The sequence below is a fragment of the Ruditapes philippinarum genome, unplaced genomic scaffold, assembly GCF_026571515.1.
Source record: "Ruditapes philippinarum isolate M1 unplaced genomic scaffold, ASM2657151v2 ctg537_1_1_1_1, whole genome shotgun sequence".
Lineage (NCBI taxonomy): Eukaryota > Metazoa > Mollusca > Bivalvia > Venerida > Veneridae > Ruditapes > Ruditapes philippinarum.
Genome location: NW_026857371.1, coordinates 134,774 through 161,306, shown reverse-complemented (window position 1 = coordinate 161,306; position 26,533 = coordinate 134,774). Strand labels below are relative to the sequence as shown.

At 31.5% G+C, this 26,533-nt stretch overlaps 2 protein-coding genes across 3 annotated transcripts in view; both read left to right on the top strand.

Moving 5' to 3' along the window:
• Window positions 1-26,533, top strand: part of LOC132749534 (neurogenic locus notch homolog protein 1-like) — a gene marked incomplete at its 5' end in the record, with an annotated part of 83,940 nt that overhangs the window by 42,705 nt on the left and 14,702 nt on the right. The window lies entirely within an intron of this gene.
• LOC132749533 (uncharacterized) lies at window positions 657-23,864 on the top strand. 2 transcript variants are annotated; one of them, XM_060739340.1, is made up of 14 exons: window positions 657-893; window positions 7,816-7,972; window positions 8,396-8,487; window positions 9,836-9,943; window positions 10,642-10,890; window positions 12,555-12,695; window positions 13,742-13,837; window positions 14,339-14,404; window positions 15,580-15,657; window positions 16,082-16,162; window positions 16,628-16,786; window positions 17,778-17,819; window positions 18,855-18,963; window positions 19,375-23,864. In XM_060739340.1, exons 1-14 carry the CDS (start codon window positions 798-800, stop codon window positions 19,446-19,448), a joined length of 1,548 nt encoding a protein of 515 aa, XP_060595323.1. In that variant the 5' UTR covers window positions 657-797; the 3' UTR covers window positions 19,449-23,864. The 2 variants fall into 2 exon arrangements, with proteins under 2 accessions (XP_060595323.1, XP_060595324.1); XM_060739341.1 differs by lacking the exon at window positions 657-893 and adding an exon at window positions 5,168-5,271.

The following is a 26,533-nucleotide window of genomic DNA, read 5'->3' as shown; positions in this document are numbered from 1 at the left end:
ATGTAATATACATGACCCCCTGTCGTCCGCCCCCGCCGTGCCTATTTGTTAAAACAATTTAGACACCCCGTGTAGTGTCACACGAGCGGCGTCATTGAGGCGCCCCTCTCCGCTCTAATGCACCCGCCAATCAGGAGTGTTTGACTAGAGTAACTAAGAAAACCCCAGTGTTAATGATCTTGATCACTTCAGTTTGAAAATAACGTTAATCGCTGATTAGCATTCTCGAACATAACTATCATAGAAAGAAAATAGCTATAAAATCTATCAATTTGAAATTTAATTATGTCGCAACTTCAATCACGGGAATCTCAGTGGTGGCTAACAAGTTGCAGCCCTACAGATGATGTACTGATATACAGGTAGGGGGCATTTAACTTATGCATAAAGAAAAAGGAATAACATTCAAAGAACATTTTCTTAAAAGTAGATTTAGATTCGGAGTACTGTGACTCAGCATGTTTGTTATTAACTACAATGCACTGTATACTTAAATCAGGAGATTTTTTACATTATTATATCAACATTTTCAATGCAATTTCAATACTCACGTTTTATATGACTTACTAGACACTGGGTCTTTCAAATAGATTAAATTGATAAAATATATAAACGACTAATGAAAGAGACACCAATTTTGTAAGAAAGCTATATACTGGTGTATACTTCCTGCTTTCGATAATTTACTTGGCGTTACATGTGATTTTTTAGTTTCAACCTTGGACAGAATATTATATATATTTTTTGTCACAGTTAGTACAATTTAAGCATTTTGTTTTTTCAAAACTATTTCATTCATGATATTCAGGTCTCAGGAAAGTCTTTTCCCCCTAAGAGTAATGTCAGTGGAGCCAAAGGAAATCAACACGGTTAGCATCGTTGGAGCAGATCAGGTATCATTTAAATATCTTGTTAGTTCCTATTTTTTGTGTGTGTTTTTTTTTACCAAACGTGTGATTAAAATAAGACGACTTCATTTCATTTCGAGAAAGTAAGGAATACAGATCTGTGTTAAACCATGCTTTACTGTACTAGAAAAATCGCCTTCAAATTTGACAATAATATACACAATAACACAATAATAGTTTATTCAGCATTAAACATTTTACAATGTTTTTAGCATACAGAGTATAATATACAAAGAGAACATGGTTTACAGAAGTGAACATGATTATCAATAATGACTAATACTTAATTGATAATATTTACTTTTGAAACAAGAAAAAAGACTGATTATTTGAATATAAACTACAAGAAAAAAAGACAGATCATTTAAATACAAATTGAACCAGCTACACAAGGTTTCTGTTTATACCTCCCGCGCGTAAAATGAGATTCTCGTGCGCGTGTAGCCTACTTCTAACTAGTAGTAACCAATTGAATACTGAAAAATAAGCGAGAGTCAAACTAATTATAGATCGAACATGCTGTATGAACTTTTATTAACAAGTTTTTCATATAAAAAATATCTATCTATTTAATCAAAGCATTGTTGGTAATTTATAAAGGCGCATAATTTTTTACATAATTTAGTACCTTAAGAATCCTAATAGAATGTACATAAATATACAATCATTTATTGATTTACCCTTTTGAAAATCAAATTGTTTTTTTTCAGAAATTTTCTCATATATATTTGTTTGACCAGGAAGTAATTGTGAATAGGTTTTTGCTAATGTATTAATAAGAGTAATGCCATGATAATTCTCAGCCTTATTTACATCTCCTTTTTTTAATATGGGGAAAATTATTCCTTCACCCCAACTTACTGGGTATTCCCCTGTATTTTGACAAATTATAATCCTTTTTTATAAATCAGTGGAAGTCAAGGAAGAAAGAAACCAAATCAAAAATAAATTAATTGAAAAAATAAAAAAGATAGATAAAAAATGCATCCTCTCAAATATCATCATCAAAAAGTTCAAAGTAAAATTTGACAATGGTTCCATGTAATTGTTTTAATAAAATTGCAATTGCGTGCCTTTGTATTATCATATAATTGCGCTTAAGCTACTTCAAAGATAACAAACAAAACAGGTTATTGTTCACTTATAACAGTTTTCAGTCAATTAATGATTTAATATTCACACATATATATGCAATAAATGCTGTTTGATTATCTGAATGTTTCTCCTTTTATTACTCGGAACGTTATAATTAGAGAATCTAACAATAAGACGGATAATTATATATGATTGGTCTGCGTTTAAAGAAATAAAAAAGAATCAAAGCAACAACAAAATACAGTTATCTAAGTCAAAGTCAAATTTCCTTTATTACACACATTTCATGTAATTAATAACATGAATAAATGCGGTTAGTAATAAATACCATGTTCATAGAGGCTCTTATAATCATATGTACAATGTATATATAATTTGAGTGGTAAAATAATTCGTAAAAAAAGAGTATTTGTTCATATCATTTGCTGAACTGCAGTTCATCAAACAATGTATCAAAACCACGAATTGTTAAATTTCTTAGTAAATATGTTACCACAAAAAAACTGCGGAGAGTCACGTAATTTAGACACTCTCAAAGGATATAATTTCGTTTGATATTACCTTTCTTTTTATTTATCATTTTGATACCAAATTTATATCAGTAACCGGAACAGAAAAGTAACCGGAGACAAGATGTTATGGTCACTCCCATTTTATAAGAACTTAAAATTATATTTGAATCATCAAATTATTGAAATAAAATGCAGGTTGTTTTCGCACAGTTAAAATAGAGAGACAAAGAAACATTGTTAAATCTGAAAGGAAATGTACATTTTGCAATGTAAACGATATATAGAAGATGAACAACATTTTGTTATACCTCGTCCTACTTTTTCTGACTATAAACCGCGTACGTTTAATATTACTATAGGAACAGAACAGAACATACGTTTTATTTAGACTTGTACATAGTACATCGTCATGCATATAGATATACATTGTATAAAACAATTATCACGTCACGTGATCATGGTAACACAAAGTACAATATGATACTTAGAATATATAATAGAATGTACATTGTTATGGTTAATAAGTAAATATTTTCTCAATCATAGCAGTAATAGAAATTCTACTGGCAACCTCACAGGATATTGTATACCATATTTTACCCAGTGAGTCTAACCATCCCACTGAAAGTAAAACTCCCTCCCGATAAAGGCGAAGGATAGATGTTAACCAGCAGCAAAACTAAATACTTATTGAGCAGTTTCTTTCTAGATAGAGAACAATATCATTAAAAGTTGTAAATGTTATCACACAAATATCATATGATAATGTATCAAATAAGAGAAAATACCTTTATTATTTAAGAACAATGCATGATAACACAAACAAACATGATGTTATAATATATGAGAATTGTAAAAAAAAAATATTTTCCAAGAGGATGTTAAAAAATTAAATATTTAAGAGAGTATTTCTGATTGCCAAACTTTCTTTAATGTATCTTGCTAAATTCATCAATAAAAGCTTGTTTGAAGTTTGCAATAACTGAATAAATTTGAACATCGATGGTCTAACATAAAAATATTTTTTTATATATGTCTTACGAATATTATTATAACAAGGACAAACTAGAACAAAATGATATTCATCTTCGATATCAAGGGTATTACAGCACTGACAATATCTCTCGTTTCGTGGTAATCTATGTCTACTATATCTACCAGTTTGTATTCTGAGAGAATGGGCTGATAATCTTATTTTGGAAATATACATTCTTAAACTACGTGGTAAAAGGTCGAGGTAAATTTCATACGATAAATTAGTTTTGCAATTTTTATATAGATCTAAAACATTATTATTTTCGATATTACCATGCCAATCTTGTACATAATTATCAATAAGTCTTTGTTTAAATATTCTAGGAAATAATTTACCATCAACATTATCACTATATATAAAACAATCAGCAAAACCATATGTATACAATAATCGTTTAACATTTGAGACCCAGTTATTATATCCATGTTCACAATCAATAACACTTTGTTCATAAACTTTTTTTATAATTATATTATCAGTTTGGATTGTTTTACACCAAAACTTGATTACTTTAACAAAACGAGCAATATATAATGGCCATCTTCCTAGTTCACCGTAAACCCCTGCATTACATGTACTTGTTCTGACATTTAGAACAGTTTTGCAAAATTTAAGGTGGATGCGTTCAATTTCTTTAGATTTAGAATGTCCCCATACTTCAGCAGAGTAATTTAAGATAGAACCAACAAATGAATCGAACAGTTGGCATTTGAGTTTAGGTTTTATATCATATTTTTTACAATTATATAGTAAAACATTTAATGCCTTAAGGCCTTTGCCAATTAAATGTTCCTGGTTTAAAGCAAAGTTGCCTGTATAATTGAAAATAGTACCCAGGTAGTTAAAATTATCAACTGTTTCTAATTGTTGCCCATTGTAGTACCATGTTTCATTTGCACGTACCCTACCTCTTTTCCTAAACACCATAACCTTAGTTTTTAACGTATTAACTTCTAGTCCCCAACAGTTGCAGTAATTATATAGATTATCTAAACTTGTCTGGAGATCTTCTGGTGTTTTACCTAGTATTGCCATATCGTCAGCAAATAACAACAACAATATAACTATATCATCAATTTGTAAACCTACATTGATATCATTTTGAAGGTATAATTCTAGGTCTTCAACAAATAATGAAAACATCAGAGGTGAAATTACCTATAGGCATCCTATATATGGTATACTTGAATTTATCGATCTGTTAAATGAATACACGCAGTACAAATATTATTACTTTGAATAAATTAGAAATATTTTGTTATAAATCATTTACTATCAAAATGTGTCTAATGATAATTATATTTAATACCAATTTTTGAATTTGTATGTTTATATATTTCACTTTGTATGCTGTATATTTGGGTAACATTTGACGAGGAACTGTTATGTTCGAATCGTTAAATAATCTAATAATAATAATTTTAGGTCAAATCAATGCCACTAGCACCTGTGGAGAAAATGACATTAATTTCACCGTGACTCGACATATTTATATTAGTTTCAAAGAAAGCAATATTTAAATAGAGCACTGTAATATGAAGTAATTAAAAAAATTCACCTTTCCCAATTTTAAAGGGTCAACATAGTGTGGAAACCGATAAGTACCAACTCATGACACAGTTACTCCCCTTTTATTTTTTGACATAATAAGCGAGATTATCCGAAATCAGCTGACTGTGTCGTCAGACGAGAAACTTATGATGTCAGGGACTATCAGAAAGCAAGTTATATCAAATTATTGAAATCTGTGAACAATTTTGTTTATATACGGCAAGCAAGTTAGCATGCGATATAAATAATTAAAATAAAAAAACAAGCATTGCCAATTCATTGGTCCCCTTTTCTAGATTAAGGTCTTCAGTTTTATTTATATCATATATTCATCAGTTAAGCAGTTGTTAGCCAATAATAAATGGAAGGGGAAATTGTACTTTAAATTTATTTTAGCTATTAATGCATCTATCAACACTAATTCATTTTAAGGTTGGTACATTTTCAACAAGTCTTGATCAGTTGATCTTAGAAATTTAATAATATTTTAACCTAAATTCAAACAGCAGGGTAATCACCATGGAAAATTTGTTCAAGATAAATCAACAGTTCAACTGTTTCCACCATTAAAAAGAAAGTTAAAGTGCTGCTCTTTTTAATTTTTATAGAAATTGTTAGAAATATGTTCATAAATTTAGTCTACTTATAAATTGGATAGGAAAATCCACATCTTCCCGTGTGACATAAAATAGATGTTCCTAATAATTTAAATATTCTACGAATGACATGTGTATTTTAAATGGCCCTTTTATGAACATGACAGAGAAAATTTTACATTATCAAGCTATTTTACTATCGATATTTAAAAAAAGTCGAGCATGTAACAAAAAAAATGTCCTACCGACAGCTGTTGTGATTTATGCTTCAGAGGGATAACTCTTTCTCCAGATTTTTTGGCCCCAAAATTTAATTCTTCTAACTTTTGTTGTCTTTGTTTAACAGTTGAGTAACACAGATAGTATGAGACAGCCCGAGCATATTTTGAAAATTTTATAAGCCATACCTCTGTGACATGTAAAACCCTCACTTGTAATACACTGTAATATAATGTTAAATGCTGCATCAGATGACAGAACAAATTCTTAAAATGGTGGCTTTGAAAGATAATGAACCCAAAATACCTTAAAATTGCTCTGTCTGCTTTAGAAGGAAAACATTTAACCCCTGCTTGCATATACAATCAACTCCACTTATAACGGACTCAATGGGACCTTTAAATATTGTTGGTTATATGCTAAAAGTGAAGTAGCAACAACTTGCTGATTTGTTTGGGTGAATAAATTTGCTGTGAAAAAGGCATACCTGTCACTGGTTACTGGTATAATTGGTATTATACGGAATCAGTAATCAAATGCTTGTCATTTTAATGAAGAAAATATTATGTATGTGGAACATTTATTTAGATATGCACTTACTTGTCTATAAAGTGCTTACCATTTGTATTCTTTTTTTGTTTTTTATTGTTTGGGTAATATTGCAAACAAAAAATTGGTTATTCGGTAATTATCTGGTATTTACAGCAATTTATCAACAAAAGGGTGCGGATTACAAATTTTCTGTATCAAGAAGGAAATGATGTCATTTATCAAAATCTTTATTCTTACATGTGCAATCACTCGATTGAATAATTGATTGAATAATTACCGGATAGGGGTATGCATGAACTGATCTTAGTCTTAGAGCATCCCTATATTTCTGTCATAACAGATTGTTTTAACATAGGAAATTTACATGTTTTCGCAGTTTGGGACTTGAAACAATGGTTTCTATAACTAGTACATATTAAGCAATGTGATTTAATATAAAATAAAGAAGGAATCGGCCAGGGATGTCCGATTAAGTTTGCTATTAACAAAAATCTATCATAAGCGATTTCGTTATAAATGTAGTTGACTGTAATAATTATGTAAAATGATTTTTAAAATTTTTCTTGCATATCAGATAGGATTATCTTACTGTTTACACTGGTTCTAGATAACTCTGTCTTACACCCCCATGTAAGACAATTCACATTTTTAAACGACGTCATTCCCACGTGTACGTCTTTTATGAATGAATTATGGTCTTTGGATGTTGTCATTGCACTGTTATGAATGAAGTTATAAATTTATACACTACTATAAGAAACTTACTCAATGAGATCTATCTACCTACAAAGTTTCAAGTTGATATTTAGAGTAATGTCCCGAACAAAATTCAAAGTATCAATATGAACAAAGGGCAATAACTCCAAAATAAGGCAAGAAAGAGTTAAAGTTCTTGTGCACTGCACACCTGCACAATGAGATCAATCTACCTACAAAGTTTTATGTTGATACCTCTTGTTGTTTCAAAGTTATGTCCCGGAGAAGAAAAGCGAACGGACGGACAAGACGCCTACTATATGCTCAACCTAAATTTTTCTGGGGGCATAAAAAGTGCTAAATGAAAATATTAGTTTTGTTAAGTCTATTAGTAGTATGATTAATTTGTAATATGCAAGAAATAGAATCAAACACCTGCTATATATATTTATAGTTCTCGGGTAACTATTAAGCGGAAACTCTGCAGAGCCTTGTTTCCGCCATAAACAGTTACCCTTGAGCTAGATATTCCAGTCTGTACCGGCAGCTGGGGTAAGATTCTTATCAGCCATACAATGTTACGTAAATGTTTCCACACTTTTGTTCAAGATATATTGTAATATAATTTTGTACATCCTTCTTTGTTTTAGAGTGCTGGGAAGACTGTTGTGCTGGAAGTGAAAATATGCTTATTCTTGAGCATGACAGCTCAATTTTTTGGACTGAACAATCATGACAATTCCTTGTCATTCTGTAGAGCTTTAGAAGCCCTAATGAGGGGACTGAATATTAAATTCTATATTGCTGGTATGTTGTATCCATTCTTTAATTTTTGTTTTTTGTCCATTGTATAATGAAATTTTTTTCTAAAAAAAAAATCATTGTGGGTGAAAGTATTTGCACTAGTGACTATGCATAGATAAACATGCGATTTATCACAAACTATTATAGCAATAGTTAGAAAAAGCCCTTTAAAGTATTTTCTTTAAACCAGAATCTGGACAAAAGTTAATGTGGTTTGGTAAATGTAAATGTTTCCTGAGTAGGATATTGATGTGAACCATGAATAATTAGAAAGTTTTGAATTTAAGCATTGATTTACTATAGCTTTATAGCATTTGGTTCATTAAACTTTCTTAAATGCATTTACTTTCATTTAAAATTTTGATAAATTCAAAGTAAAAAATTGATGTTCTTAATTGACAACATTGTCTTTAACTTTTTCTTTAGGAGAACCCTTTACAAGCACACCAGGAAGGCCAAGAAAAGAAAATGAAAAAGAAAAATACAAATGCCCTTACTCTTTTGAGGAGCAAGTTGAAGTAAGTTTAGTTTAAATATGTTTTTAAGATTTGCATCATTTACTTTAAGCCATATAACAATTGCTGATTAACCTTCATTTGCATGAAAACTTAACGCTAATGTGCATATAACATTATGTGAGCACATGCTATTACTCACATATTATAAAGCACAATTAACTTTATCCTTTTATTATTATTATTTATTTTTAATTCTCTTATTATCATCTGTCCAGACACTCCGGTAAAGAGATAGAGATTATAGACTTTGTACATATTGTCACAGCAGACTTGAATGAATTATTTTTTAGGGCCAATGTCCCAGCAGGGCGAGTGACCCTCCAAATTTAAACTCGCCCTTCCTTAAATGCACTGGCTGTGCATTTTGATGGACAAAATTGTAATAATCAAAAACAAAACTTATTTTTACTAATTATCTGTCTATAGCAGTATATCTGGCTTTATTCAATTACATATTGTTCAATAATGTTTATTATTATTTAACTTATATTTTTTTATTATGTAATCTTCAACATAGCATGAATACATAATAGCAGAATGGTTAGCTGCTATAGTAACTATTGACTTATTCATCCGTATAATGAGTGATAATGAAACTGGCAGCATTTTCTCATTAACAAGATTGTTAGTGAAAGCGTTTGAATTAAAGGAAGCATTTATTTAAAACTTATGATATAACTAAATTGATTTAGTAGTGGGGACCCTCAGGGATCACTTGTCGTCTTGTCTGTTCATCATAAAACTTACCTGTCTGGACTACTCCTCAGAAACTACTGATGCAATTTCTTCCAAACTTTACAGTTATGAGCAGAGTTATTGGCTTTGAATAAAAAAATTGTTTTGCCTTGTATTTTTGGGTCTCCTACATAGTAGCTGCATCATGCAGTTGACTATCATGAGGCAACACATGTCATAACTGATGTCTCTTGTTCATATGTAATGTTAAACCAAAAGTCATACAAGTCTTTAATTGTCGAATATCTTCCGAATTAAAGCAAATTGATACATGTAAATCCTTGTTCGTAAGATAAATACCTAAAACATTTTCTATATTTAATTAGAGTAAGAACAACAAGGCTACTCTATAGCTAAATTTGATGCCATTTTGAATGTTACTTGGGCCTGAGGCATTATAATGCAGTAAAACATTGTTGTTGTTCTCTTACAAAATCTTAATAATGCACGTATGTTTAGGAAGATATGTTAAAATCAGTTGGATCCACAATTATAAACACAATATAGGTTTCCAGTTCTTTTTGAGGAAACACCACTTCTGCTTTTGTTGAGAAAAATGCCTTGTCAATATTATTTAGCATTTTTTAGAAATTTTCTAATTTGTTTACGATAGATCATTAGAAGACTTCATCCAGATGTTGAGCTCTCTGGAGAACTTGAATTCCTTCGACCTGCAGTTAAATCCTGGAGAATATCAGCAATGAGAGCCATGAGTTTTACGGTAAGGCTTGAAAAGACAATTTTGTGGAGTATCAAATTCTAGATGTCACAACAATAATTTAAAAAGTCTCTCAGATTCTTTATGTGAGAAAGCTAATCAGCTAGCTTACTTAATGTCAGTGGTTCCAATAGCTGCCCCTTTATGTCAAAAATAATGTATAATATGGCACTTAACGTCTTCTTACTCTAGCTGGAAAGTCACCATTTGATCTATACTGTGTTGGTACAATGTAAAACCTAACAAAAAAATGAAATTAAACTGTTAATTCCTCATGCATATATGAGGTTGAAATTGCATAAGCAGGTACTTGACTAGAAAATGCAAGTCAAATAATTTGACTCAAATTTGAATGTGTTTAGGTCTGATGATTATTTACAGAGCTATCCTTCTTGAAATATAAGAAATTTTCAATTTCTGCTCATACTTGTGTAGGAATGTATTTCAAAGGTTGACATTGTATGTGCTGGTATTTTTCTAGAAAATAGAAGTAAAATTCTATTTTTGACTTGGTCAGATGTTTCATGAAAGTTATATCCCTTGAACTATTTGTAATCTTGGCTACAAATATGCAATATGCAAAAAGTTAACAGTGAATGTTTTCGGGGCTAAATTAAATTTAATGTTTCAACAATTATTTATCTAACAAACATACCCGTACTGGTTGTAAAGAATAAAGAACTATATAATTTGGATTTCAGGGGACATTAAGCCAGTTTGGAGGTTGGTTCAAAGAGGCATTAGCTGTGGCCTGTATTTCCAAAAGATGCTACAAACTTGTCAGATCGATAATCGTAAACCGTAAATCAACCCACCAGAAAGTGAACAGAACTTTATTTAGGAATCTCCCAGGTGTGAGGGATGAACTCTTTCTTTATTCCGTTTTGAAGCAGCTGGATGAGGAAACTATCAGTGCTGTACAGTTCAACAAGATAATGTATGATGAGAAGGTAAGAGTCATTAACACAAATAAGGATTGAGAAAACAGGAGCATATTATTAATTGTTTTGCAATATTTTCAAGATGTAAAAGTGCACAAATTACAACACTGTCCTTTAAAATGCAATGCATATTTATTTATTCTATTATATATATTCAATAAGAGTGTAACGGTTTACCCGTATACCAATATAGTGCAATATGAAACAAGAGCTGTCCGTAAGACAGCGCGCTCGACTTTTTTATTGCTTGCCAATAAAAAAAGTTTTTGCAGTAAAAGGCAATACAAGAATCTCTGTATTTTTAAAGTGAACTAGTTGTTTGATACCCTTGAATATTACAGCAATGTTTATATGACATAATTTATGGTAAAGTGAACAAGTGGATAGGAATGAATTTTTTTAGATTTTTTAAGTTTTTTAGTGCTTGCCTATAATACAAAACATTGACAGTTAAGGGCCATAATTCAAATAAAATCTTTGACAGAATTACCTTCTCCTGGACATGTTTGGGAATCATGATTGTAAACAAGTATTCCAACTTTCAAATTAATATCTCAAACAGTTCAGTCAAAAAGTCGACTGGTACTAAAAACTTAACCAAGATTCTAAGTCGATAAAAGGCCTTAATTTTTAAAACAAATCCTTGACAGAGTTACCTTCTCTTGCGTACAGATGGGGGTAATGATGTGAAATAGCATTAAAAGTTTCAAAGCAATATCTCAAAGGGTTAAGGCAATAAGTGGATTTTACCCATATTCAATGTATTTTCTAAGTCAAAAAGGGGCATAATTCTGTCAAAAACCTTGACAGAGTTATGTCCTCTTGTCTGTTGATGAAGGTCGTGATGGTAAACAAGTATGGTCAGTTTCAAAGCAATACCTCCAATGGTTTTGAAATAAAGTGAGGTGGTACAAAAAACTTAACCAAGCTCAATACACTTTCTAAGTCAAAAAAAGGGCCATAATTCTGTCAAAAACCTTGACAGAGTTATGTACTCTTGTCTGTAGATGGAGGTTATGATGGTGAACAAGTATGGTAAGTTTCAAAGCCATACTTGTAATACTTCTGAAATAAAGTGGGGTGGTACGAAAAACTTAACCAAGGTGTGACGCCAACGCCGACGCCGACGCCGGGGCGAGTAGGATAGCTCCCCTTTTCATAGAAAAGTCGAGCTAAAAATTAATTTCGTACTGCGGTATGATTTTTGGAAAACTGGTATTTTATAAAAATCATAATTTTCAATTAATTCCCTAATTTGTACAAATTTCGCATAAAATCTTTAATTGGTGAAATTAATTGGCGCCAACGTAAGATAAAAACACCTGACAACTAGTACACTTAAAAGTCAATAAGCGTAAATTACATAAGCGGCCCAGATGTGAAAGGTCATGCATGATTAGTTTTGGTTATCAAATTCTGTGACACTTTACTCTCTATACAGTCCTTACATTTTAATTAAGTTTCTACAAAGAATATATACATATAATTATAATATATAATGTTACTCCATCTTTACATCAGAACATATACGACAATACGTATTGCAATATATTGCAATACGCTTCGGCAAAATGGCAATATATTCAATATAATGAGCATTTATCATTAAAATATTGGATGTAAATTTGTATATTTCTATATTTGCATTAACCATCTTTATCATTTAATTGTAGGTATCTCTAAGGGAGAATGTGAGACCATCTGGAGGAGAAGATCTGGTAGATGAAAACAGACGGCTTAAAATCGAATTGGAAAAGATGAGGAAAAAGTGCCAAGAATTAGAAGTTAAAGTTCAGCAACTTGAACAGGAAAAGGTATTCTTAGTGATTTGTCATTGTTACACATAATATGCATGCATATATTTATCCATTTAACGCATGCCTCACAAAAAAAACATATTGCTACCGATAAAAAATCAACATCAAACTCGAGTGTTATACAGAATGACATGACAAGGCATAAAATCAAATTATCATTTTTCGAAGAATCTTTACATTTGGCTCTCATAGGTTTAAATTGAACCAATAACACTCTATGAAACCAAACTATGCCTTAAGATATGATTTATTATACTCTAATCCAAGTTCAAGTTTATACCAATCAAGATACTCAATAGCCCTATTGTAAATAAAACCCATCCTAAGAAGTAATTTCTCCATGACAAATGATCTCAAATAATGAGTTTAATGATTGTTTGTCTCTTATTGATGGTTAAGAAAATATATTTTAAAGATATTGAGTTGATATACTTTATATAATCACTGAAGTTTTTCGCTTTGTATTTTTGTCATTAGATATTCAATTACTCCTTTCCTTATACTGAAAAAAATGTTGAAAATATAGCATGTCAAATATTCTTTGAAATATGAACTTTTGCAACACATCAACAGAGCTATCAACAGAGTTGAAATCATACAAAGTATCTTTAAGACTTGAACAAATATTATGCCCATGTTAATCACATAAATCTATATTTTTCCACAACCAATCAGTTGCTTTTATTTAAAGTTGTTTGAGAATCCTACCTATGAACTTGGATCTGTCCTCTGTTTTGCATTCCTAACTACCAAACTGAGAATTGTCAAAAGGCCTGTGTACTTTTAAGCACCACTTTATATTCGTTCAAATAAAAGCCTGAGACATATATTTGTAACAATACAGCTCTTAAAGATCTTTTTAAAATGTGTTATAGAAAACTTACTTTCATCAGTAATTATTAACCAACATTTTGTTAAAAGAAAAAAAACTTCTTTATCAAAATCAAATTGCGGTATTATGATTATGATCCTCTTATCAGTTAAGAATTGATTGAAAAATAATCTTACTGCTTATTAAATCTTTTTCAACTTTACTATTTCAGAATGCTACCAATGTATATGCATTTGAAGACCTTGATGATGTGACAACATCCCCTAGACCACGACGTCAGGCAGTTTATCGGCACATATTTGAAGAAGTGAGACATTAAGAAAGTCATAATTTTGTCAAAAATATCAATAATTATAGTTGTTTTGGTTCACAAGCTACAGATTAGTAGCAAGGGATCACTGTGTAAACCCCTGTTCTACTGAAAATATAAACTTTGTACTGAACCAAAGAGAATAAGAGAGTTCATTCTGTAACAATAGAATACAGGGCTAATGACCATCTGTTAAACAAAAGAAAATAACAAAATTGAATGATCAATACAATGACCAGTATTGCATGTTGTCAGCATTTTCTAGTTCATTGATTTTGTAATGATATATATATTTACAAGTTTGTCCATACTACTTCTCTTTTAAATTTTTATACATGTAGAAAGACATGTGGCTATTCATCAAATGGAAATAATTGTATATATATATATTGATTATTGTATATTTTTATATGAGTATAAAAATTTAAGTATAAATATGATGAATATATCTGTTTGATGATTTAACAAGGAACTTATGGTTTTTACTGCTAATTGTAGAATGATGAGAGTGATGAAATCCATGACGATAGTTTGGAGGATCCTCACTACAACCCGGCTGACAATGTAAGTTAATAATGGATATTTCATCAGTATAAAATTGTTGGTCAGTTCATTCTGTATAATTGTGTACTGGATTTGGACCACTTGACTAGAACTAAGGGATATTTGAATCACCTTCATGTGAGGAAGCTATCCAGCTAGCTAACCGAACGTCGTGGTTCTTCTATGGTGCCCATTTGTGCCTGAAATAATGCACTGAAGGGCATCTGAGGTCTTCCTCCACCCGTAAAGCTGGAACTTCACCATATGACCTATAATGTGTCAGTGTGACGAAAAAACTAATTAATCTAAACTAAACTTGATTCACCTGACCCTTTTTAATATTTCATATTCAATATTACAGTTTGACAGTGTAATGAACAAAATATATAGTGTTAATTCATATACAAAAACCTGTGCATGGGAATCCTACATCTATTTTCTTAATTATTATGCTGAAATGTTCATTAAATGGAATAAAAAATGAAATGATTATCCCAAAATGGTGATTGGCAGAATAACCTGCCTTTGATAATATGTATTGATACATATCACAAGCGAATATCTTTGTTCCTTTTTGTGACAAAATCATTTAAAAAGAATGAAGACAACAAAAGACTTGGGGTATTTTTTCCTTGATAAACACATTCTATAAAGTTACTCAACTTTCTTGTTAAAAATGTACCTAAAGCTAAATGTTTACTAAGAAATGCATTCAAGTTATAGTAACATTATTGAACTTGTTTTCCAAAATTTGAATCAAAGCAGTTTTGAGAAATAGTAGACTTTTAAGTCTAACAAGTGTAGTGCCCTATAATGATTTGAGTCTAATTCTATTTTAAAATTAGGAAAGTCCATTTCAGACAGCGAATATGATACTACACGCAGTGGATATAATTTTTTATTATTTGTTCTGTTGACTACTGTTTGTACCAATGAGATTGTTGTTATTTTTAGATCATACAATAATACAAAATAACACTTTTGAAACATTGAAAAGAAATTATTTCAGTGTTGTGAATTGTACAATCTCATCCATTGGATATAATGTTCAAAAATCTCTTTAACTAATAAGGTGCATTAAAATACAGAGGAAATAATGAAAAACATTTGGCAAATGAAAATACTAAGGTATTTCCCCACAATAATGCAGCTTATGCAGCTATTGCTTGCTTACGTTCGTACTATTTTCATTTTAGGATGAGAGTGCAGAAATGTTGTCAGGAAGCCCACCAGATACTGTTTTTGATCGCAGTGGCAGGTCATTGATGAACAAAGTAATTATATTTGTTTATTTTGTTAAATACGTAAATAATACAGAAATAAAAGGTTAATACAATTCATATCAGACATATGAAATTGGAATATATTCTCCTAGAATTTCATTTTTTGAAATAAGTCTGAAATATAAATGCTTAAAAGGACTCAACTAATGTATTTTGACGTGTAGGAATGGAAGTATTTTATACCACAGGAACAAAAAAAGAAAAGCTAAGAACTGTAAAAAAATAGATTTTCAATTCAATTCTGAATATACTTCTTTGTTATCCTTTGCAGATTTGTCTATTTTAAGTGTTTAACGTGATTTTTAGGTATTTGTACCTCAGTGGAGTTCCTTTAACTTAATATAACTGAATGTTAATTCTCTACTTATCAGCATATTCAGAACTTATTTGACAGTATATGCTATATTAATTACAGGCTTTTATCATGGAGAAAATTGAATCATGGCAACCAATGCAGCCAACAGATGAAGCTGATGCGACAGTTTCATTACCTGTTGTAAGATATAATATTCATGTATACAAGTTAATTTTTTCATAGATGAAAATATAAGTCACTTTTTTACTGGCTTTGGTGTTGGAATTATTTGTTTCTCTTAATACTCTATCACATATTGCAAATTAATGAATATTAACTAATATTTATTCTGTTTTGAGAAATTATGCTAATTATGTATACATCTGAGAAGTGAGAAAAATTGTAGTATAGACAGACTGCTGAACAAAATGCACTTAACTTATATTAGACCTCCAACAGCTTCATGAAATTAGCAAAAATAAATGTTATTCAGGTTTATTCATTGATGATAATAACAATACAATGCAATTATTATTTTTTGAATATTAAACAAAATCAGGAACAGGGTTTAAATGGATAATTTGGATGTTTATAACAAAGGAATTAATCTTTCTTCTTTGTTGAGTTTGCACTTGGCTTCAGTTATCATGAAACAATGCTTTTCAGATAAATATATGTGAAGATTCACTGAAGACAGTAATGACAGGAAGACCAGAAAAGGTTACCCCAGAGAATGGTAAGGCAGGAAATGAAACAGGCATCACCGAAGTGGAAGTTACAACAGAGAGCAAAGAAAACAACATGGAAGAGGATAGTAAAAAAACCGTAAGAAATAACAGTTTTTCACTGATTTTCGGATTGCATCTGGCATTTCTCAACAACAGACATGTTTGGCTTTTTACATCATGTTGATGTATAAGAGAACTTTTAAGTGTATTTATGCTCATTTTAAGCATGTCTATTTTGAAGAAAAAGTCAAACTAACACGATCACTGTGTTGTTGTCTTTGTGCAAAAACTTTAGTGTAGCCAATTATTCAAACATTTGAAAATGTTATCAAGCAGGACTTGCTCTTTATGGCACGATGCAATTTTATAACAAGGAGCCTCATTCTCAAAGCTATATAAATGTCCCCTGTTTAATTTTTTTAATTAGTTATTGATAGTAAATGCCTTTAACAGTCGAGAGCATTTACACCGCATGCTATGCCCTTGTTTCATTGTCAAATTGAGATGATGTTACTATATTTGAGCCACGTCACTCACGACAAAACCAACATAATGGGTTTGCGACCAGCATGGATCCAGATCAGCCTGCGCATCCGCGCAGTCTGATCAGGATCCATGCTGTTCGCTTACAAACCCTATAACAAGTAGAGAAACTGATAGCGAACAGCAAGGATCCTTATCAGACTGTGCGGATGCGCAGGCTGGTCTGGATCCATGCTGGTTGCAAACCCACTATGTTGGTTTTGTCCTGACACGGCTCATTTCAAAAGAATGATTGCTAATATGGTGATCGACCAAACAGTTGATATTGGAAAATGTTTGGAATGAAATATAAAAAGGCAACCTCACTCATTTTATAAACTGAAAATTACAGATTAATTCCACTTATACAAGTTACCATGGGCCATACAAATTATTTATTGGAAGTAAATTGAAAAATTTAAAGGAATTATACCAGGATGTAAATTTATTTTTAATTTCACTTGTTCACACAATATATTAACTAGGATGGACATGTGAGTATAACAAAATGACTGTTTTAATGTATGTAGATTAGTATATGTAATTGTACTATTACTTTATTACAGGATGATAACAGAAATGAAAGGAGGATAAGAAGAAGGACAAAGGTATGAACTATTAATTTTATAGACTTTATGGAAGGAACATGCTGTTACAATATTACTTTATGATATTAATTAGCAATTTCAAAGCGAGAATTTTTTTTATGAAATCTTACTCAGTAACTGGCATGAAAATCATCTATTATGTATGGTAAATTATCAGCAAGCTTTGTTCTGTGTGTATATATATATGAAAGCCAGAGAACAAAGTCTTTGTCATCTTTTATACAGTCCAGCCCCGATGATTTGAATTGCCTAACCAATCTAGAAAAATGATTTTACAATAAGAAAAGTGAAAAAGTAAACAATATAGGTATTCAAGACATAATTACTTGCATTTTTCATTCCAAATTTTATAGCACATATACATTACAATTGTTGCTCTCATCTTCAAGCAATAACAGTAACATCAGATATATGTTATAGAATTTTAATCATAATTGTGGTTGATCACTTATACAATCAATATATGGATAGCTTGTGCTAGCATAAACATTATGCACTTATTGATTTCTATACATTGATTTCAAATACAAGGAATTGTTTGCTTGTTTGTTTCATTTACATTTTTTTTCAATTATTTGATAAAAATTATTAAATTGAACACTTTAAACACTACATCTATAAAAACTGAAATCACTTGCATACAATTAATATTTGGTAAATTAACTTAAATGAAGAGCGAGTAACAGGAGGACTGTCAGAAGATAGGACAGCATCAGTCTGGCTTCACATAATAGATGTGAAATATTTTAAAGTTGTGTTATTGGTATCAGAATTGTACTTTATGAGGTTTTCAGATTTTGCATTTCAAATGAACCTTTGTTTACAGATGTGACAGCCTATTTTCTTCGAACAATGCCCGGTATTGAAATAAAGGGTAGTTGAAAACACGGGGTCAGATTATAAGTTATTTGGGTTCCTGTTTGGTAAAATTGTCCATACAAGTGTTTACTGTTTATCATTTATACATTTTAATTTAGCACAGGCATTGATATTTAAAGGATCATTGCATTTAAATAATATATTTCTTGGTTGCAGTCTTCATCATTTGCTGTTGGAGAAAAGGTTTTGGCATTGTTTAAGTATGCAGGGAAAGATGGTCCAACAAAATGGTACAAAGCAACCATACAAAACTCCATACTAAACGGTACATTTCTCTTTTATAATGATATGTAGACATGTAAATTAAAATGTACACATGGATCAAAAATGACCCTTTTAAAATGGACAAATTACATGAAATTTGAATTAAAAAAAATAGATTGCATTATAAAGATTGTGCACGTAATGTTATTTTATTTATTGTTTAGACATATGAAAGATATGAAATAAATACGCTTAAATGGGCAAAAACTTAGATTACTCAAAAAAAGATAAAATTATTTTTATAAACCTTTAAACATGAATAGATGGCAATATGGCAATATGGAGATAATCACACTTTATCTTTATCTTATGTAGGGAACCGCTGCAAATTAACTAGAAATATGCCAAAATGGTTATGCAATTTTGAAGTCATGTAAGAGAAATGTGAAATCATGTTTTATTTCATTTTCAGGATTGCGATATAGTGTCAGATTTGATGACGGAATTGTAAGGATAGTAAAAGGGAGTGAAATACAGTCATCATAAAAGGGATCACCTCTCCGTCGTCTGTCTGTCTGTCCGTCACAAAACTTGTCCGGACTACTCCTAATAAACTACTGGTGCAATTTCATCCAAATTTTACAGTTTCAAGTCTAGTTGAGCATATTGTCAGCATTTTCCGGTTCAATGATTTTTGTAAGAGTAATGGCCCTTTAATAATTTTTAAAGTTTGTCCGACTACTTCTCTTATACCACTAATGCAATTTCAATGAAACTGAACAGGATTGATCTGTAGCTCAAGTCCTTGTGCATATTGCATGTTTTTTCCGGTTGAATGATTTTTGGCCGAGTTATGGCCCTTTGATAAAAAGGTGTTTTTTCCTGTGTGTTGCCAGATACACAAAAGCTTGTCCGGACTACTCCTCATAAACTACTGGTGCAATTTTATCCAAACATTACCAGTTCAGTACCAAGTCTAGTTGTGCACTGACTGTCAGTCTGTCACAAAACTTGTCCCCACTACTTCTCATAAACTACTGGGGCAATTTCATCCTAACTTTACAGGAATTTATGTCGCCTCTACTCCGATAACTTCTCCGTCTGTCACAAAACTTGCCCCAACATGAAATTGGCCATCATGAGGCGACACATGTGATCACTGATCGCTCTTATTTAGACATAAAATTTTGTACAACCCAGCTGATTTATAATATCTTTTATTTAATACTTTGAATATTAGGAAACAAAAAAAATATGACCAAATTACACCCCCCCCCCCAAGGTCAAAAGCTGTACTGTCCTTTGACATATACAACTAATTTATCTTGGCTTGACAGTAACAAGTGCCAAAAATATCACTTTAACATAATTTTTGATAGATTTTTTTATTACACTATATTAAACTGATTTCTTTATTACACTATATTAAACTGATTTTTTATTGTCGCCTTGAAAAGGTGACATATAGGGGTTACTTTTGTCGGGGTCATTGTTGGCGTCGCCTAAAGCTCGTCTGGAGCATAACTCAGTCACTATAAGTCTGATTGACTTCAAACTTGGTATGCATGCTTCTTTCAATAATCCAAAGTGCAGTGCACAAGGACCGGTACTCTGCAGTACTTATTTTTTTAGTTATTGCCCTTTGTTAATTTTCATACTTTAATTTTGTCAGGGCCATTTCTTTTCAACTAAAAAAGCTATGGACTTGAAACTTCATAGGATGATAGATCTCATTAAGAAGAAGTGCAGTGCACAGAAACTGCTGCTCTGCACTTATTATTTTTATAGTTATTGCCCTTTGTTATTTTTCATATTTCATTTTTGTCCTGGCCATTTCTCCTAAACTACATTCTTCACAAGGCGACACATAAAGCAGAGTTCTAGTTACACTATATCAAACTGATTTTTTACACTATATTGGGTATGTAATATATCTTGTTCTAACACAACCCCCATTTTTCTCTATGGAACATAGAAGGACGGAAAGTGTGTGTTACTATGCTATAAAATCACTGTTTGACGTAGTATATTTAGACATGTGACGTAAGCATTATACACGTGACGTATTCACTAAAAATGTGACGCGCTGACAGTAAGTCCGGAAGCAAATCAGGCGCAATTTAGCTTAATATCAGGTACGGCAGCATTTATTTGTTGATGTCGTGTTAGAATCGAAATAATATATCCAAATCAGTGATTTTATTGCTTGATAACATCACTGTTTGACGGTCTGATGCGCATCCTTATATCACTCAGGCTACCCCCTCGTGATATAATTCCATGCATCCGAACTCCAAACAGTGATTTTATTGAGCAATAAAATCACATTTTGAGATATATTATTTCTTAAATAACTTTCAAGTATATTAGGGTTTCAATTATTATTCAAAAGTTTTATTTATGTACATTGTAAGAATCAACAGAACAAAAAATGTTGGAGTTAGTTATTTTATTTTTCCCATTTTTTAATTTGTTAAAATGCTTGAATGGCCGAAATTTAAAGCAGCATGCCTCCAGATTCATGTTAATTTTCATGAAATTTTTAAATGTATGTTAATGTAAAGTATAGATATATAAAATGAACCCAGATAATATTTAACACATTTCATACTGCAATTCAATCAAGGTATATAACTTGATAAAAGCTCATACTATGTAAAAATAGTCCTTACTTTGTTAGATATGCATTTAGAAATATGGGGATAAAAAACTAGAAAATTGGTCATTAATTGAACATAACAAATTATTACTTAAACCTCTGATATTTTTATTATTATTAAATTCTAAGTACATTTTCACTAGTTCAAATTTCTTGAAATATTTTGGCTCATCTGGTGGCATGCAGCTTTTAAGGCACAATTTATTGACATTAAAGTTCTAATGTATAAGCTTTATTTGTTTTGCAAATGTACCATATACTTGCATGGATGTAAAATCAAGTACAAAATAAATATACAAAATATTATATGTTTTTGTTTTAGTATATTACTACATTAGCTGATTTTAATGACACTGTGACATACCTTGCCCAAAATGTGCATGTTTAATATCTTTGTGCATTGTACAGCACTTAGTGTTACCCCAAAACAAGTTAATTCAACTAGGCCTCAGCTTTTTAAGAGTGGAGTCAAAAGGATATTTGTTTATAAATGTAAGTACATGAAAATGCTGCTGTCCAAATTTTCCATTATGAATAAAACTATATTGAAATAAGTAGATCTATGTCTATTCCAAGATCAAAAAATGCATTTATAAACCAAGGGAAAAGTAAAGTTAATTTTTACAGTAAATATTTTCTACTTAAATATTACTACAGGGTTAAATTTAAAACAAATAATGAATGATAAATGAACTTTGGCTACTCAGAGATGCAAACTTGGTGATATGGTTGATGGTCTACAGATTACCTATTGATAAAACATCCTGTATTGAATTTAACATGATACATAAAAATCATATATGGGATAACTGATATCAGTTTATATAACATCTCTGGAAGTATCAAACCAAAATGTTGTTAGTACTAGAGTTCCAGTCTATCTGTTTTGTTCGCAAGGACAACATCAGATTATTAAACCAGGGGTTACTGGTTTGATCCTTAGACAATGGGTATTTTCAATGACATTCAGTCTAATAGTCGTTTTTCACCACTTAATCGAAAATCTTGTGATATTAGTGGTCAGTCAATAACAGAGACATTGGTAATTACTAGTAGCAAGTTACCTGGATCTACCACCAAGATAAGACCAAAACTTTTTAAAATTTGCGTTGAAACCAGTGAGATACTACAATCCCATAATAGGGATAAATAATAAATGGGCCACCACTGGCCTCAAGTCAAGATTCATTGAAATTCAGAAGGCCGCTAGGCCTTGTTTAATGCAAAGTACTGGGCTAATTGTTTGGGGGAACTAACCTTAAAAATTTTTTAAGGATTATTTGTTTCAATTGCCAGTGGGAGAATTGTATTTTGGACAATCCTCACTAAAGTGGGGGCAGGTCGTTATGTGGCAAATCGTCAATTGGGCAAATTGTCAGTGTGCGGAATCATTATCAATCCTATAAAATATGTTGATTAATAGTATTATAATAAAATAAAACTATATAGTAAACTAACAAATGCTTAGTTAAAAAAAATGGACAATGTTCAATCATTTTTTTACAGCACAGTACTATATTGTATAGAAGTTCATTCCTTTTACTGATCTAAGATTTAAAATGCTTCTGGCACTCACCAAACAATGGTTTAGGCTTACAAATCAATATTTTGCTCATCAAATAAATCGTGGAAATTCCATTATGTTAAAAATAGTGAAACTGTTAGTAATGAGGTCTTATATGCGGTACCAAGCTTACCAATTATTTTAAATGAAAGGAAGTATTTCCTGTATATAAAAATACCCATTATAATTATAATAATACAATGTTATCATATCTGTCCTGTTTTTCATTTTAATCGGTGAAGACACTGTATCCATTAAAGATAAAAAAATGTTATTCAGGAAATACACTAGTCCTATTGCCTGTTACCATTATCCCAATGCATTCACATGCAATGAAGAGCTTGTATGCACAACATTTTAAAGAAAATAATTAATTTGATATGGCAATATTGATATTAAAAATGTTTCATCTTATGTGCCACTTATCTATACCTAGGTGGTACTACTGGAACAACCTTTTACAGGCCTCAAATGGCAGTTTTTCTGAATAAGTACTGATTCTCCAATGTTTTCAACATTTAATTAAATTTTGTTTAACCCTTTACCACATATATACGCGAAACAACGCACTTTCGACCCCCCCCCCTTTTTAAGGCCTCAAATAGTGAAAAAATGTCCTATTTGGACCCCAAACATAAGTTTTCGTTTGAGAAATGTTGCTTAAAAAATTGAGCACTTTTTCGGCGCCGCCCCCCATCCAAAAGATACATCAGGGGGTTGCCAGAAGGGGGATGTGCCCCCTTCTGTTAGGGGGGTTTGAAGGGGGGCGGAGTCCCCCCTCATCGCCAAGAAAATTTTTGACTTGTGAGAGGGTAAAAATGACCCCAGGTCGATCATAATGTAACGTTTAACCAACGCTGAAAAGCCTTTGACTCTATCTCAATCCCTTGAACAGTTGCAGCACTTTGAAATAAATTTTGATGGAAAAAATCGAGGCAAAATAGTGATTTTTGGCAATTTTGAGATGTCCCCTCGTTGCCATGGTAACAGGAAATTAAAGACTGAGCATGTAGTTACAAAGGCAATGGTCCAGTCAACATTTGTGCCAAGTTTGATAAGTATTGAAGCATTTTTCATAGTTTCATAGCAGTTTGAACTTGTAACAGGAGGCTTTTCAGTGAAAACGGCCATTTTTCACAATATGCTTATGGGGGAAAGTGTTAATCTACTGCCAAATCGCAACTTAGTTATTGTATAGTTCATGCAATTGTCATGGTATTTAACTGTTCACTAATTAGGGTAGATAGTGTAAAAGCAGACACGGTACAGTATTCCTAGGGTCTCGAGTTCAACTCCCGGTCAGGCTGCACATTTTTCTCACCATGTCACATTTGGCACCATACAGGGGACTGTACATAATGGTATTCATAACTGCGCACCATACAGGGGAATGTACATAATGGTATTCATAACTGCCCACCATACAGGGGACTACATAATGGTATTCATATCTGCGCACCATACAGGGGACTACATAATGGTATTCATAACTGCGCACCATACAGGGGACTACATAATGGTATTCATAACTGCGCACCATACAAGGGACTACATAATGGTATTCATAACTGCGCACCATACAGGGGACTACATAATGGTATTCATAACTGCGCACCATACAGGGGACTACATAATGGTATTCATAACTGCGCACCATACAGGGGACTACATAATGGTATTCATAACTGCGCACCATACAGGGGACTACATAATGGTATTCATAACTGCGCACCATACAGGGGACTACATAATGGTATTCATAACTGCGCACCATACAGGGGACTACATAATGGTATTCATAACTGCTGCAAGTCAAATGATACATTGTTCTCTTAAACCATCAGAAATTCGAGAATGAATTTCAATTTAGTGGAAGGGTATGTCGCGGTATTTAACTGTTCACTTTTTAAGGTAGATAGTGTGTTAGTGGCCAGATAGCTTAATTGGTAGGGCTGTGGTACGGTCTTCCATGGATCCCTGGTTCCAGTCACAGTCAGGCTGCAAATTTTTCTCAACCGGTCACAAAATGACACTAACGTCTTAAGAATGCAAGTAATGTAAACCAAGCATTATCATATGGATACTGCTCATGTATGCGAACTACTCGCACTATCAAAGAAAAATAATTTTTTACTTGGCATTGAGTAAAATTAGAACCGAAATGAAATGATATTAATTAATTTAACTTATTTGCAAAGAATCAAACACAGATAGGAAATAAATCTACATGCTCGTTTGTGATTTTCTACAAAACTTTTGTTCAACAAAAGAAATATCTGTTCCATGATTATGATAAATTTTGCAAACATTTGCAAAAGAATAAGATTTCATACTTATTGCTTTGTAGATCTGCTGGTAGGTTTCATTGACAGATTTGAGAACGTGTCTATATTTGATTTAATGTTAGCTTCATACTGTACACAATCAAATTAATATAAGGTTTGTATAAACTAAACAAATGATCATGCATGTACACTGATTTATGAATCATGATTATCTGAATAAGACTAAGAGACGTCCGCTCTTTAAATAATGCTGGGTAATCAGTCTTGATATTGAAGCATTAAAATTTTGGGTGGTGTTTTTATATTTCACTATTATTATTTCTTCTTGTATTATACAATGATTAATCCCAATTTAGAAAGTATGTTAAATAGCTGTCACCATGCTAAAACTCCTGAAAAAAATGTCCAAATTTCTTCACTTTTATCATGAAAATACATGTTGAGTGAACAGTATACCGGAACTCGGATAATAATTTCTACACTTAATTATCGTTGTCATCTACATGCTCACTCCAATTAAAATGTACAGAATGATAATTAGTGATTTACTACTTTTACATAATTTTTTATCAAGAAAATACCTATCTGAAACAATATCGTTTTTTATTTCCAAGTGGAATTTGAAGATATGGTAATAAACTGTAAAACAGATATGGTAATAAAATGTTACGGGTCCCTCCTGTATAAATGCAGGGACATTATGCACAGTTACATTCCTGTAGCCTATATAAGGGCTATGCATTGCCATTTTTTCTGTCACGATACATATCACGATACTTGTATTTCCAAACGATGCGATTCACAATATGTATTTGCATACTTTGAAGAAATGCAATGCTTATTGCAATTCTTATGTTGCGATGCCATACATATCATGCGACTGACTTTCAGACTAAATATCCATATAAAAATTTGGTCATTTGTTCACAGCATAATTATGAATATGATATAAAACTATTACAATAACATTATAAACTCTTCAACTTGCTGTTATTACTTGGTTTCTGATTTCGATCTTTCAGCAATTTAATTTTCTGATAACTTAAGGATTACTGTAAAGGTATTTTTAATGGAAGTGGCTAGCCGTACGTGAGTCACGTACGACTAGCCAGGACGCACTGTA

Coding starts and splice junctions, on each gene's coding strand:
- LOC132749533 (XM_060739340.1), top strand. CDS start 798: ATGATATTCAGGTCTCAGGAAAGTCTTTTCCCCCTAAGAGTAATGTCA. Junction 7,973..8,395: donor TATTAAATTCTATATTGCTG/GTATGTTGTATC, acceptor CTTTTTCTTTAG/GAGAACCCTTTACAAGCACA. Junction 9,944..10,641: donor TGAGAGCCATGAGTTTTACG/GTAAGGCTTGAA, acceptor TTTGGATTTCAG/GGGACATTAAGCCAGTTTGG.